At 47.3% G+C, this 16144-nt stretch overlaps 1 protein-coding gene across 1 annotated transcript in view; it reads right to left on the bottom strand.

Annotated features, from left to right (window-relative positions):
• DNTTIP2 (deoxynucleotidyltransferase terminal interacting protein 2) overlaps positions 1–16144 on the bottom strand; it is a 119389-nt gene that overhangs the window by 30310 nt on the left and 72935 nt on the right. Inside the window, exons 3-4 of the mRNA XM_078640424.1 lie at positions 7278–7410; positions 6763–6858 (exon numbers count right to left, since the gene is read on the bottom strand). Of these exons, the coding sequence (XP_078496550.1) occupies positions 6763–6858; positions 7278–7410 (229 nt within the window). The remainder of the gene's footprint in view (positions 1–6762; positions 6859–7277; positions 7411–16144) is intronic.

Genomic DNA, 16144 nt, shown 5'->3' with positions numbered 1-16144 from the left:
GGCTGCTTATTTTGAACCGCCTGGGATATTTCCCAATATATCAAGGTGGTGTCTTAACCAATGGAGTCATAGCTTTGGCATAGGAAAGATTTATATTTTTATTACAAATTTCAAAAAGCTACAGAATGGCAGTACGGAGTATCCCAGGAGCCCTCCTTGTTCTGTTCCAGATGCCTTTCAGCTGCACATGTTGTACGAACCCTTTTTGATGCAGTAGATTAAGTGATTTTTCCCAGTGCTTTTTTGCCCTGGCCGTCCATCTGTAATATTGCGTCCATACTTAAACAGTCAAAAAACCACGCAAGTAATATTTCTTAAACATTTTCTCTTCAATGCAAGGGAAAAAGCTACTTGGTCGCTAGGCTGAGGACTCCTATTCAAGCAGAAGAAACATCTGAGGAAGTGAATAAGAAGGTACGCATTTGTTTTTGAGTGATGGGTGAAGGGGCAGTGCTGAAGTTTGCCCTCACTAACCTTTGAACAAGTAACTTGCAGAGACTCATTGGTGGTATACAGCATAAACATACTGCAGCAATTTTGGGAGCACCTACTTAAAGCCTGGATGAGCTGGAATTACTTTTATTTAAAACAGAAGAAGATTTTTTTTAAGATTTTTTTTTTGCAACTACAACGTTAAAAACCTCCTGTACCTCATGCAGCTGTGAAATTGCAGACATTTACTATTCATTAACATGCAGCTTCAAATTTTGTATCTTAGGTTAAGCAAGCATTGGATATGGATCGTTTTCTGCTCCAAAAAGAAGGTAGAGTGCTCAAGCGAAAGGCTGAAACAGAAGCGACGGAGAGAGAAAGGTGCAAAAACAAGGAAATATGATTCCTCCTATTTGGATATTGGTTTCACCTGCATTGTTGTTAGTGGAGAAAGTAGACCGCAGTGTGTGATTTGTGGCGTGATCTTAGCTAACGACAGCTTGAAGCCAACCAAACTAAGGCGTCACTTTGAAACAAAACATGGGTCTCTAGCAGGAAAAAGCAGAGATTTTTTTGCCAGGAAGTTGACAGAGATAACCCAGCAGAAAGAAGCGGTGAAACATGTGGCAAGTACCCCAGCAAATGCATTAAAAGCTTCATACCAAGTAGCATACCACATTGCCAAAAACAAAAGGCCCTTTGTAGATGGAGAAACGGTGATTCTCCCAGCATTGCTCGACGTAGCTAGGACAATGCTTGGCGAAAAAGCAGCCGAGAAATTCAAAAGTATACCCATCTCAGATAAAACAGTTTGCCGCCGCATCGCTGACATGTCAGAAGATATCCAGGGACAGCTCATAGCCAGGTTGAAATCAAGTTTGTTTGCTTTACAGCTGGATGAAGCAACTGATGTGTCAAAGGATGCCCATTTAATTGCATATGTTCGTTACTGTTATGAAACATTAGTATTAGAAGATTTTTTATTTTGCAAGCCAATCAAGGGGCGGGCAACAGGATCCGATTTGTTTGCCATGATCAATGACTTCCTGAATATCCATGGCTTAAAAAGGGATAACTGTGTTGGAATCTGCACAGATGGTGCTCCTTCAATGTGTGGTGCTAGGGCTGGCCTAAAAGCGAACGTATTGAAAGTGGCTCCACATATTCTTTGGACCCACTGCATGATACACCTTGAAGCCCTTGCTGTTCGAAACATGGACAGCGAACTAGAGGATGTGCTGAATTCTGCTGTAAAAATAGTAAATTTTATAAAGACCCATCCCACAAGAGCTCGTCTATTTGCAATTTTATGTGCAGAAATGGGAGCTGAGCATGATGGCTTGCTGTTTCATACGGAAATGCGGTGGTTATCCCGGGGAAAAGTGCTGTCTCGCATCCTTGAATTAAGGAATGAAGTACGGCAGTTTCTTCTGTGTTTGGACCCCTGCAAAGCAGAACTATGCAATCCCCGCTGGCTTGTACTTCTAGCATACCTTGCTGACATTTTTGAGAATTTAAATTCCCTGAATCTGTCTCTGCAAGGAGCTGACATGACTTCTTTTACCATGAATAAAAGAATAACTGCATTCAAGAAGAAGCTTGAATTATGGAGAAGACTAGTTGAAGATGGCCTGTTTGAGCAGTTTCCATGTTTAGTAGATGCTCTTGCGGAGACTGAATATGAACTTCCAAGTGTTGCTGAGGTAATAAAAAATCATCTGACTTCTCTCAGGGACAGTTTGCAAAAGTATTTTCCTGAGGACAACGATCACTTAAATGACTGGGTCTTTCAACCATTTCTGGCAGAAGTGGCAAGCCATCTCCCAATCCGTATGCAGGAAGAACTGATTGATCTCGAAAGTGACCGCACTCTGCAGATGCATTTCAGCAAAGTCTCACTGGGAGAGTTTTGGCAGAAAATGTCTGCAGAATATTCAGCTTTGCGAGAAACTGCCATCAAAACTCTCTTGCCTTTCAGCTCTTCCTATTTATGTGAGATTGGGTTCTCAGCACTTGCGGTACTAAAGACTAAGTACCGTTCAAGACTGGATGTGGAGCACAACCTGAGGATGGCAGTTGCAAAAATCCATCCACAGATTGACCGTCTCTGTGGCGAAAAACAGGCACACCCGTCACATTAATGTTGGTGGTGTTATTATCAATCTGTCATGTGTAAAACAAAGCATCCTAGTAAAAACAATTTGCACTGAAAATTTTGTTTTGAGCTGTGTAATAAGCCTCTGTGATTTAACCACACCCACTCACAAACCTACAGTTAACTAAACTCTTATTGCGTTGAACATTATTTGCCGGATATGGCCCGGGATACGCGGGTGGCGGTCAATTATGTAGTGTACCAGATTCCAGAAATTTCTGTCAGGTGGTGGGGGGGCCCGACATTTCAAAAAATTCAGCAGGGGGGGCTCAACCTACAAAAGTTTGAAGACCTCTGGACTAGGGTATGGGGGAAATGGAACGAATACAGGGGACAACTGTGCGACCCACCACAAGAACTGTCTGATCTTGAAAATAGTCCATGAAGGAGGTAACATGAAACGCTAAGGCTACGATGACCCTGTGATTTGTTGGACGGGGGGAGGGATATAGACCCTATGTAACTCTTACTCTCGAGACGATGGGGGGAGAACAAGTGTCAAATATTCGGGAGTCGAAAGGAGGTAGTGGGTGGGAGGTGGTAGGAATGGGAGTCTGTAGTGTAGAGCTGTAGAGAGGGTGAAATGAGCATGAAAGAGTGAAGAGAAGAGGCAGTAGAGGTGGGCCGGCCCGCCAGTCCCAGCAGTCAAGCCGATCTGCCAGGATGCCTTAAGACAGTGCAAGTCCACAGTAAGTATTCAACAGATGTCCGGCGAACCACTTGAGGAGAGTCGACCAAGTCACAGTTCCTCAGTATTAACGCAGTCCGCCGACCTCCTCAGGGGCTGGGTTGCTGCAGTCAAGATTCAAGCGACATCAGATCCACACGGGATGTTAACCACTTGGATGCTAAGGCATGTTCATGGGGTCTATGTAATTTCCATTGAAACCAATGGAAACTCCATGACGAGCTGGGCTCGTCATGAGCGTCGAAGGGGTTAAAGTATTGGAGGTTTAAGAGGTATCCTCCAGTATGTCCCCGGTATGTACTTTGGAACTAGCTGCAGTCACCACATACACCAGAGCTCTGGCCTCTTCGCGCTTCGCCATCAGAAGTGCCAGGCTTACTCGGGCCACCTGGCCCTCCTTCATTTTCCAAACTATTATCCAAAGAGCCATCTGGATACACCACTACTCTTTCGGTGTACCTGGAGGATTGCTTAATTCGGCAGCCACGCTTCTGCGACTTGCACAGCGACCAAGGTTCTGCAGGTAGCCTGCCAGAGCCCTTAGGGGCAGATATCCGTTCCTCCCCACTCACCTCCAATCATCCCAGGCTACTTCAGGGGTAGTGAAATAATGGGCTTTGCCTGGTGGATTACTCGGAGTTTGGCGGGGTATAGTAGCATGTATTTTAAGTTCATTGCCCTGAGCTTCTGATTCACACTGCCTGCCAAAAGACATTGAGTTGCTGAACCATGCATGTGTGTAATCGGGAAAGATACGGATGGTGCGGTTCTCGAAGACTGGGTCGCCGCTGCGCCGGGCCTCCTGAAGGATGTGATTGCGATATCTGTAGTTGAGGATCTTGGCAATGAGGATGCGAGGTACAGCCCCATCAGGGGAGGGGGGGTTGCCCGCGCCCGGTGTGCCCGATCTAACACTCGAACACAAAGCAGGAGGGGAGGGGCGTTGAGGAGAGTCGTCATCTTGATCCATTTTTCTAGGAACAGTTCGGGTTAAGAGCCCTCCACAACCTCCAGGTAGCCCACAAAGCAGAGGTTACATCTGCGAGAGCGTCCCTTAGGCTTCCTCAGCCCAGCGCACCAGCATGGCCGTTTTAGCAGTTTATTCTGTTAAGGCAGCCTTCAAGGAGAAGAACGTTGGTCTCCAGTGTTTACACCTTTTGGTCCGTGGCTAGAGATTGATCCGCAACCGCCCGTAGGTCGACCCGTAGTAAGCCCACATCAGATGAAACTGCATCGATCTTGGCCTGAACCAGCTGACTAGAGGCCTCTATAGCTCAGACAATCTGGGTACCTGAGGACTCGCCCGTGAGGTCCGCCATGACAGGAGCAGCGGCCCCCGGAGGCTCTGAGCACGCCACAGTGCCCTGGGCCATAAATTGGTCCATTTTAGTTTGTTGGACCCCTCTTTGGGGCCTATCTTTACCCATGCCAGCGGTTCTCTGTTGCCTAAATGTGGGCCCAGATCCAGTCGAGGCAAGCTCTCCTTTAATCTCTCACTCCCAGAGTCCACCACAGTCCGCTCTAGTAGGGAAGAATCCAGCCAGCCTTGTGCGTTCACCCCTGACGAGAAGGTCCAGAGTTTCAAAGGGCCACGGGAGTCTGACCCAGCCCACTATGGCACGTCCATCCGGCAGTCGCAGCAACCCAGGCCCCCAAACGCTCCACTCCTATTTATTCGGCATTCGTGGTAGTGGGATGCTGCAGGTAATGCGGTAAATTGGCCCCCACCTCCTCCATCTTTCACCACTGTGTAAGCTCTAATGGAGCCGGCCCCCCGATGGCTCTCACCCCGGTCAGCTGTCCCCAGACACCACCACCGGGGGCCACATGCTCCGGGCCCGCCTTCGTCACCAGTTCCCAATGTAGGCTAAGTTAAGTCTCCCGGGAAGAAGCAGCAGGGCCCCCTGTCCGCTTCTGGATTGATCTTGGCCGGTCAGCCCGCTTCTCACCTTCGCTCCCTAGGCCAGGACGTCCATCGACCTGGGTGTCACGGCAACGCCCTATCCCGGGCTCTTCAGGCCGCAGCCCACTCGCCGCTGCAGCAATTCCTAGGGGGCCGAGTCTGCCATCCCAGGCCCCTCGTCTCAGCAGCCTCCGTCACCAAACAATGTCGATAAGCCACCACAGCTAGACACCGGGTGCGCGGCGGCAGCCCCCAGCCCCAGGACCAACCTGCTGAGTGGCCCACAGAGCACAGCCCCTCCAGGCACCAGCCTGGTGCCCGGTCCAGCACTGCAGCCTCAGTCAGTCGGGCCCCGCAGGCCGCTCGTTCACCTCTTTGCGCCTCAGGCCACTGTAGAATCCCCTGATCGTCAAAGGGGCTTCACCGTAGCAATCAATCAGGGCCGCAGGCGCCTCAGACCCAGACACCGGCACCCACCGCCGGAGGCCACTGCAGATGTTCACCCGGGAGTCTGCTTGAACCAGGGCGGTCCCAGGATATATATGATTCAAGGTGAGGGCACCCTGGGTCCAGATGGCAGGATAAGAACAAGATATTAGGCGGGCCCGCCTCAGAGCCCTTTAGGAAGCGTCCGCTGTGGCCGCCAAGTTGGCCACGTCCCCTGTGCTGTACTTTCTTAAATAAAATAAGTCATGATGACTATTTTCTTTAACGTGCCTGCACAAGACCCATTGGATCTTCAGACCAATTTAGCAAAAAAAACGACAAAAGCAACAATTTCCAATTATCAAATGCACTTTTTGGTGTTACTGAAACAAAACACTTCTTGGTGTTACTGAAACAAAACACTTTTTGCAATCTCATGAATGTCTACGAATGAAGCTCAACACAAGGAATCAAAGAAGAATTATAAAAACAAGCCACTACTGCAAGTATCAAAATAGCCCCCTCAAACTAGAAAACAAAAAGCCTTTTGATAAACATTGGAAAATAAAAAAATCTAGAATCCCAGGATTTCTAGAGAAAAAAAAAACACCAGTTCTGAACACTCATGGGATATGTCTAATTTATGGGCATTTTCTTCCACATCAGAGAAAACTCTAGTTTTATATGGAAGGAAGTCATGGCAGAGTCAGTGTTTAACACTTTACAAGGAAACAGAAAAACATTTGGGTCAGATAATGAAGGAACATGTCTTAAGGATCAAAGAGTCATCAGGATCTAGGGAGTTGGAGAACATTTTTTAAAGGTGTGAGATGACAGTGTTCAATGTAAAACCATTTTTTTAAAGACCTCTTGCTACTGCATTTACTTGCGATGCAAATAGTGGTTGAAGGTTTTGGCTCCAAATTGAACCTACCTATATGACTTTATGGTAACTGTGGTTTATTACATCCAAAAGAGGAAACTGTTGGCCAACATCTTAAATCATCTCTCTGCTAGACAGCACTGCACTGATACATGTCGTTAAACAAAATATTGTTTTGTTTTCTATGGAAACGGTTATCCCATCACGGTTCTGCAGATGTGCTCCAGGTGCATTGTGGGTACAGCCACGACTGGAATATATATTTTTTAACATACCCTGCGCTTTTTCTTTAGCTGCTGAATGGATTCACTGTATGGTGGAACACACTCCTTTTTTTCAAAGTCTGGGGTTATAATGCTTCGCTTTAGGACCTAAAATGGAATTGAAAACTTGAATTTTATAAAATAAAACAACAAATACCTCATTTTATATGTTAATTGATGCAAGGACAGTGATATTCACCTAGGCACAATCATTCGTACAAAGTAATCAGATTTACCCAATAGCAACACATGAAATCGTACAGTTAACATGAATATTCGTGACATCTGGCTAAATTGGACCTTGAATGGACATGTGAGGCACAGGATGCAATTCCTTTAACCTAGTACAGCTCTGGATTATTAGTCCGGCCAAATATGACCGTTTTAATCAGAAAACCAAATACATTTCCAGCTCATGTTTCACAAAGAAATGCTTTACTATATGTGGGGTTCGTCCCAAAAAAATAGTATAAACTTATTTCCAAGGAACTTCTTTACTACCAGCCTTTTAACCAGCACACTCTTACCTCTTGATTGTGTTTTTTCTCCTTTACTTTAAGTGAACTGGACTTTGGCGTTTGTTTCAATCCATCAAAACTGATGTATAAACCACCAAGGTCTTTGATACTGAGGCCGGTGTCTATGGTGGTTGACAGTACGCTGCAAAAGAAAACATTGGGTAAAGTAGTGTTGCAGACCACAGGTTTCTAAAACGTAACTTCTAAATTTTCCCTATTGAATACTCAACTGGGTTAAATTTCATGTTGAATGGCAACTTCTAGCATTTTAAACCAATCCCCCATCAGTTATGGGCATACCAGATCCTGCTCCCATTTGTCTCTGAATGGACTAAGCGGCATGCAATTTTAGAAAAGTAGCCACTCTGTTGCCCTAATTTTTCCAGTGAGCTTTTACTGTGGCTGGCCACAAGAAAGCTTTCTATCCTTCTGTGGCTGTTACCTCTCCCTGGTAGGAAGGTCAGACCGAGTGTGAGCCCAAAATGGTGAGCTTCAAAGACGAAGCCACCTTTGAAAGGTAAATGGTGGACACAAGCAAGGGGCTGCTGTTTTGTTCTGGGAGACATGTTGAAGTCAGGAGCAGAGAGGAGAAAAACCTCTACCACACCAGTTTTCCCCATGGGTGTGTAGCACTTAGGTAGCTACACTTCTGGGGTGAGCTAGGGAGCACGACACATACTGAGGAGTATCCAGCCATCTGGGGAGTGCACTCGCGGATAGTGAGAAGCCACGCTTCACAGTAAGTAATCAGATGGAAGGGGACCTGGTAGCCCATTGTTGAGTAGTCCCCGCCTCCTCGAAGAGCAAGTTCTAGGCACTAAAGTAGCACTCCTAGTACCCCAACCACACCTGCACTGGAGAATGGACCCAAGAACGACTGCTCTGCTGCTCCCTGGACAAAGCAAAGAGGCTACACCTAGACCGGACTGCTCCTTGGCTAGAAAAGAGAGGACTGTGTCTGTGGTGACCTTCTCAAGGGAAAAGTCATTCCGAGCCTCCGACAGAAGAAGTTGGCTGACTTTCTGTTACAGCTACAGTGACACAAAAGCTGAACTTGGTGAGTTGGTAGTTAATAAAGCCTGACTGCAGAAGTGCAGCATGAGAGACCGAATCCGAACCCTCACAAGTTTCACCCAAGTCTACTGGGCACAGAAGAGTCGTCGGAGTGCAGTTTAGATATCCGAGTCAGGAGTTAAGAGTTAAAAGAAACTGCTGGAGACCAGTGGCAACTAGTTTTTTAAGCTCGATTTCAACCTGACTTTAGTAAGTAATAGTTTATTGTTTAGCTAATAAAAACCGTAACAATTTTCTCGTAAAAAAAGCAAAATAAAACCAAATTTGTGATTAAGAGGTCCAAAAGATCATAAAACATTCATTCCCAATGTCAATGGAATCAAGACAGTTCTTATAAACAAGCATTTGCAATGCAATAAGTCTCGCATTAAGAAAGTTTGAGCGATTGGTCTTATAAATGACAATTTTTTTGTTTATGTGTTGTTTTTGAAAATAGTTAAATTAATAGCTTTGTCATTTACAATGCCAATAGTTATACCTTTTGCAAATGTGACACCTATAGCATTTGTAATGCAACATGTTTTGTATTTACGTGACTTGGATGTATTGATATTACAAATAACAATGGCTTTTAAATTTTTTTTTAATAATGAACTTAAATAAAAGTGATTGTAATTTATAATGGCAATAGCTTAAACTTTTGTAAATAACTTTTGTGAAGATTATGTACAGTATATTTTATTGTGACGAAAATCCAAGAACAGAAGTGAAATATTAACATCTTTTTGTGATATTTGTAATAAAGCTTGAAACAATGAGAGAGCATATTTGAACCAGTGATGCTGTGGTGGCGCTGAGTGATGCTGTGTTTGCGCTGAGTGATGCTGTGGTTGCGCTGAGTGGTGCTGTGGTGGCGCTGAGTGGTGCTGTGGTGGCGCTGAGTGGTGCTGTGGTGGCGCTGTGGTGGCGCTGAGTGGTGCTGTGGTGGCGCTGAGTGGTGCAGTGGTGGCGCTGAGTGGTGCTGTGGTGATGCGATGGATAGTGAGGGCGATAGATAGGGGCGGGGGAGGGATGGAGTGTGGGGCGGGGGAATGGATGGATGGAGTGCGGGGATGGATGGATGGAGTGCGGGAATGGATGGAGTGGGGGGATGGATGGATGGTGTGGGGGGTGGATGGATGGTGTGCGGGGTGGATGGATGGTGTGGGGGGTGGATGGATGGAGTGGGGGGGTGGATGTATTATACATAGATGATGCTGAAGAGATACGGTTTGCGCGAGGACGCTAAGTGCGTGAGATGTGGCGTTGATGGGGCAGATTTTGCACATCTGCCTTGGTCATGCAGTTCCATTACTGAATTCTGGATGAATGTTACCTGGACACTCAAGATGATTATAAAGAAAACTGTAGAATGCTCGCCCGAGATATGCTTACTGGGTCTGGTTAAATAAGGTTAAACCATGCAACAGGCGTATTGTAGCAGTTACTACTTTATTGGCGAAACGCAAGGTTGCTAAACACTGGGGTGGGAGAACAGTACCAAAGGTGAGAAAGTGGTTGAAAGAGCTTGTTTATTGCAAAGAACAATTGGACACTTATGCAGAGGAGCTACCGGAGGCTTCTAGACCAAAAGACTTTTGGGCCCCGCTCACATGCTATTTGTTAGAAAACCCAGATGCGATATAAGACTAGTTTGAGTTCACTGTGTTGAATATAATGCTTTATTTTTACATTATGCATATCAGCTGACAGTCTTTGATTTATTTGTGGAAAAACAGCACTGCATGGCACTAGTTCTGTATCTCTTGAATTTTTGTTTGTTTGTTGTTCTTTTCTTACTCGCCTTACTTGTCATATCTATTACGTTATGTGGTATACAGTTGCGATGATATGGTCATCAATGTGAAATTGAATGCAGAATGTATTGCTGTACTATGACTGAGATACACTGTTAATAAAATTCAATTTTAAAAAAATGGGGGAAAAATACATTTTAGCAATAAAAACTGAATGATATTCTAACAACTCCCATAATTTATCCTAGTCTCAAAAGCAGTTTCATTATATATATCAATCATACTCTAAATTTAATCACAGACATAACACATGGATTACTCCAATTGCAAATAATGTATGCAAAAAATGGCCACATTTAATTAATATAAACAATTTCTATACAATTGTTTGCAATAAACATTCTCTCATACATATGTTCTTTTCTGACAGTCCAAGGAGATACGTGAAACAGATATGTGGATTAGATTTTGTAGGGTACAAACATTAAAAAGTCTTTGTTCACAGTGAGTCAGCCAATCTATTGATGTACTTAACCAGCCCTACCTAGACGGTTCTGTATATTTTTCTGCTCCTGATGGAGTCTAGGAAGGGCTACAAGGTTAAAATAGATAAATCGGGGGGCGTGGCTAAGATGGCGGCTTAGTCAGACGTGGTCTTCGGAGGCTCCCTGTCCCCGTTCCCCGAACCGAGCCTAAATAGCGGACCACTCTCTGGTCGGGCCCGGTGAAGGTAGCCAAGGCGCGAGGGACACCCGCCGAGCGATTGGGGAGCCCCAGCGAGGTCTGAGAGCGGAGGAGTGAGCCGCGTAGCAAAGGAGCCGACCAGGCCGCCATTAGGCGCGGAACGCAGCGACCCGGCTCCCGCAGTGCAAGGACATTACGAGCCCCACGACGCAGCTAACTAAACCGCGTGGCAGGGTTAGGGGTCCCCCCCCCCCGATCGGAGTGGAGATCCGGGGGTGGCGCACGCAGAGGTCGATTCACGGAGCCCGGACGGGCGGCCTGCGGAGGAGGCGAGCAGGATCACGCGAGGCCCCGACTTGGGGCCTACCGGCGGAGGGGCCTCGATCTACACGCACAGGTGAGGGCGGCGGCTGCAAAATAGAGGACACGGTGATGCACCGTTACATCGCAACTTTTACAACGGGAGTCTATTACAACGGAACTTTTACAACGCAGGATCCATTACATCGGATGCCATTACAACGCATGGCATTACATAGCAGATGCTATTACAACGCATGGCATTACATCGTAAGTATAGGTAAGTATTTAATTTTTATTTAATAAATTTAATTAATATTAATTATAATTAAAGGGTTTGGGTTTTGGGGTACAGGGGTGTTTTTAGGTTTCAGGGCAGGGTTTGGGTTTTGGGGTACAGGGGTGTTTTTAGGTTTCAGGGCAGGGTTTGGGTTTTGGGGTACAGGGGTGTTTTTAGGTTTCAGGGCAGGGTTTGGGTTTTGGGGTACAGGGGTGTTTTTAGGTTTCAGGGCAGGGTTTGGGTTTTGGGGTACAGGGGTGTTTTTAGGTTTCAGGGCAGGGTTTGGGTTTTGGGGTACAGGGGTATTTTTAGGTTTTAGGGTTGGGTTTGGGGTACAGGGGTGTTTTAGGGTTCAGGGTTGGGTTTGTGCTTAGGGCTAATTAAATTATATTTACCATTTATAAATTAATTAAAATATATTTATTAAATTAATTATATTATATGAATTACATTTTTTAATTAAATTAATTAAATTAAATAAATTATTTTAATTAATTTAATTTAATTACAATTTTAAAAATATTTAAATTAAATTAATTTCATTATATTAATTAATTAAAATTAATTACAATTTTTATTAAAATTAAATAAATAGATTTAAATCTATTAAATTAATTACTATTTTAAAATGTATTTTAATTAAATTAATTAAATTAAATTAATTAAATTAACTTAATTACATTTTTTTTAAAAAGGTATACTTACCTATACTTACGATGTAATGCCATGCGTTGTAATAGCATCTGCTATGTAATGCCATGCATTGTAATGGCATCCGATGTAATGGATCCTGCGTTGTAAAAATTCCGATGTAACGGAATGCGTTGTAAAAAAACGCGTTGTAATGACACCAATCCGAGGACACCGCCCTGGGAGGTGACCGCTCAAGCCCACGACGCCTGGGGAGCCTGGGGGAGCCGCGGGGACCCTGGAGGCTGCGCCCACGCTCCATGCAACGCCATCGGGTGACCTGCCGCCATTGAGCTACGAGCAGGAGAGGATAAGCCCCTTCTGTGGGTGAGCGAGGACTGCGGGCCTAGACACGGCTCACGTGATCGGGGGGCACTAATCGAGCCCCCAGCCGAGGCTGCACGAGGGGCCCTGGCGCCAGGAGCGCCGATCACACGGTCCGGACCTGGGAGGCGGTGAGGACAGGAGCCCCTGAGCCGCAATACGTGCGGAGGAGACCGAGGTGCGGGGGCCGAGACATCGGAGACCTCAGGGAGAGTTATCGCCTTCAGGATCTGCCCGGGAGGAGGTTGGCGTTCCGCCAGCGAAACACGAGGTTGGGGAGGCGAGGACCCCGGGCCGGACGGGGACCTGGAGGTGCGAGAGGGGACCGCACTCACGAGGCCACGACAGAGGGGGCCGACTCAGGGAACCTAGTGTACTGCTTCGAGAAGCTTGCGACCCCTATCGAGAGGTAACACAGCGAGGCGACAGGTCCGACTGAGTTGGAAAAGATGGCTACCTCCAGCCGCAAAGGGGGCCGCACCATACCAGAACTGTTATCCAAAGGGTCCTCCAAGGCTGACAAAAGCACGGACAAACCTGCTCAGGCGCCCCCCCCCCTAAGGGGAAGGATCGTGAGGAGGGAGAGGCGCCGGCGACAAAAGCATTCATGGAGACCCTCTTTGCCTCTCTCAAGGAGGATATTCAGACCCTCAGGCAAGAAATGGCGGGGGACTATAAAGAACTTCGCCGGGATGTCAACGAACTTGGAGAGCGTGTGGCCGCGAATGAACTCTCGGACCAAGCCAGAAGCGAGGAAATGGAACACCTGAGACAAGAAATCATTCGGCTTAATGAGCAACAAACGGATCTCCAGTCCCACACCGAGGACCTCGAAAATCGCTCAAGGCGAAACAACATCCGGGCCCACCATGTGCCGTCCAAAGCAGAGGGCGACTATATAACAGGCTACCCACAAACTCTGTTCCGAACATTGCTGGACGAGAGTGCGGACTTTGTGATCCGTATTGACAGAGCCCATCAGGTGGGTCCGGCTCGCCGAGCTCAGGGCCCTCCCCCTGACATTCTAGCTTTTCTGCCCGACTACCCTCTCAAGGAGCGCATCCTGAAGGCGGCTCGTCTCAAACAGCCTCTTCAATTTCAGGGCCATAAGGTGGAACTATTTCAGGACTTTTCGGCGATTACTTTGCAGAAACGGAGATCCTTCAAAATAGCCCCCACCTATCTCCGCAAGGAGGGGGTCCCGTACTCTTGGGGACACCCCTTCAGGCTGCTCTTCAGATGGAACGGATCACTCCACCAACTGCGCTCCCTACGAGATACCTGTTCCCTGCTGGGCATCCCCCACGAGGAAGATCGACCGGATGACGAAGAGGAGGACCGATCTTCGGGGTCCCTGCTCCGGTCCCCTCGGACGACAGGCGATGGCTGGCAGAAAGTGAGGCGCAGACGCCCCTCTAGGAAAAGTCTCAAGCCCAATTTAGAAACAATGGCACAGGAAAAAGCAGCAGCGATTCAGGAGGTTTCCAAAGACACTGGCGCCGAGTCCTGAGAGCCTGGGTGATGGTCGTAATCAGATAAGTATGGCGGCAGGATAGGGGGACGGGGCAGGGGGTCTCGAGCCGTCGAGCCGCCACTGCCACAGTTCCCATACCAGTACTCGTAGACTACAGGTCTGGACAGACTTCACATAGACCTGGGACTAAGTTCGACAACTGGGTTTCAAGTTTGGAATGTTTTTTATATTGATCTGTTGGGGTGTTTTGGGTTGGGGGGGGATGGGTGGTAATAATACTGTGCAATTCCTTACCAGGGCTCCTTTGAATATTAGGTCAGGGTCTAGGGCTGGGGGACACCGACAGGGAGACTCCGACACGGAGGGGGGCAGGGATGGCCTAGTCAACACTAGCAGGAGACCTCGTCCGCTCTTGTAGAAGGGGGGTGGGCGTGCTTCACGGGGGAGGGCGAGAGAGAGGATGGCTTCTATAGAGGGAACTACCTGATTGTCTTAGAATGCCACTTACTTTAGGGACTTGGAATGTCAAGGGACTCAACTCCCCGCAGAAACGCCAAAAGGTCTGGAAATATATTCTGGACCAACACTTAGACATTGTCGCTTTACAAGAAACACATTTGCTGAAAACTGAAGACCACCGTCTTAAACATAAGAAATATCCCCTTATATATAAAGCCTCAGCATCCACTAAACAAAAGGGGGTGGCTCTTCTTTTCAGCTCGGCCGCTCAGTTCCAGCCGCTGGGCATTCAGGGCGACAAAGAAGGGAGATGGCTAATGCTCAAAGGCCGTTTAAGGGGTAGAATGTCCACTTTTGTAGCGGTTTATGCCCCTAACACTGGCCAAAAGAACTTCTTGCTCTCGCTTCTGGGAAGAGTAACTGATTTCGCAGAGGGCCCTTTATTCCTTCTGGGGGATTTTTACCTAGTCTGGCACCCAACATTGGACAGCACACACGCACACCGTTCTGACATGGGTGTTTTCCCCAACTCTGTACAGACACACATTGGAGACATGGGACTTTTGGACACATGGCGAGTCCTACACCCACTTACCCGAGACTACTCCTTCTCACATGTGCACCAGTCTTACTCACGACTGAATTACATCTTTCTCAGCCAATCCCTACATTGTAATCTTCAGGACGCTAAGATACTCCCCATTTCGGTGTCTGATCATGGGCTGTATACGGTATGCCTTACATGGCTTGGCAATGCCCCAAAGCCTGCCCGTTGGTACTTCCCAGAGGCCTTGGCGAGGGATAGGATTCTACTACGCAGTTGAGGGAGGCTATCAAGGACTTCTTCGCCCTTAACGACCCAGAAGAGACCTCTGAATATAACACCTGGGACACTTTCAAAGCAGTTCTGCGAGGCAAATGCATAGCGCTCAACTCAGCCCTGAACAGACAGCGAGCTAAGGAAAGGGAAGACTTGGAGCGGGAATTAACAACTGCAGAACAGGCTCACAAGCTTGCACCCTCTAGACGGTCCCTTCGCACACTCACAGCACTCAGAGGTAAACTGAGGGCCATCTATAATAACAGGGCGGAGTTCACCCTCAAACTACGCAACCTGTCCTACACACAGGGTAATAAGATAGGGAGACACTTGGCGCGACAATTGAGGGACAAAAGAGAAAGAGAATACATAGGGGGTATTCAGTACACATCGGGGACCGTACTACATAGGGACGAGGACAAGGCGGATCTTTTTGGGTCTTTCTACAGATCCCTGTACTCGGCCGACACACTTGACACTGACCATCAGAATGCATTCCTGGGGGGATTGCCTGTCCCGCAGGTCTCAGCAGAATGGAATGAGGCCCTCACCGCACCAATCACCCTTGAAGAGGTACAATCGGCTATCAAGGCTCTGAAGCCCCATAAGGCGCCTGGCAGCGATGGGTATACCGCGGTCTTTTATAAGACCTTTGCGACCGATATTAGTCTGCACCTGGTCCGGCTCTTTCATCGGATGGCTTCCGACGGTGATCTCCGTGATCCCCAAGCCAGGCAAAGACGCCACTCGATGCACCTCCTACAGGCCCATTGCCCTTCTCAACGTTGACGCGAAGCTGTACTCTTCCATTCTGGCCGCACGTCTGAATGACCTCATGCCACTTATTATTCATCCCGACCAATCGGGTTTCATTAAGGGACGTCAAACACATGACAACACCCGGCGCATCATCCACTTAATCGAAAAAGCCAACAAATTCAAGATCCCTGCGGTTTTAGTTGGCCTTGATGCTGAAAAGGCATTCGACCGCGTAGACTGGCGCTTCCTATGGGCCACACTCACGAAATTCGGCTT

The sequence above is a fragment of the Lissotriton helveticus genome, chromosome 5_1, assembly GCF_964261635.1.
Source record: "Lissotriton helveticus chromosome 5_1, aLisHel1.1, whole genome shotgun sequence".
NCBI classification, from domain to species: Eukaryota; Metazoa; Chordata; class Amphibia; order Caudata; family Salamandridae; genus Lissotriton; species Lissotriton helveticus.
This window is presented reverse-complemented; position numbering and strand designations above follow the sequence as displayed.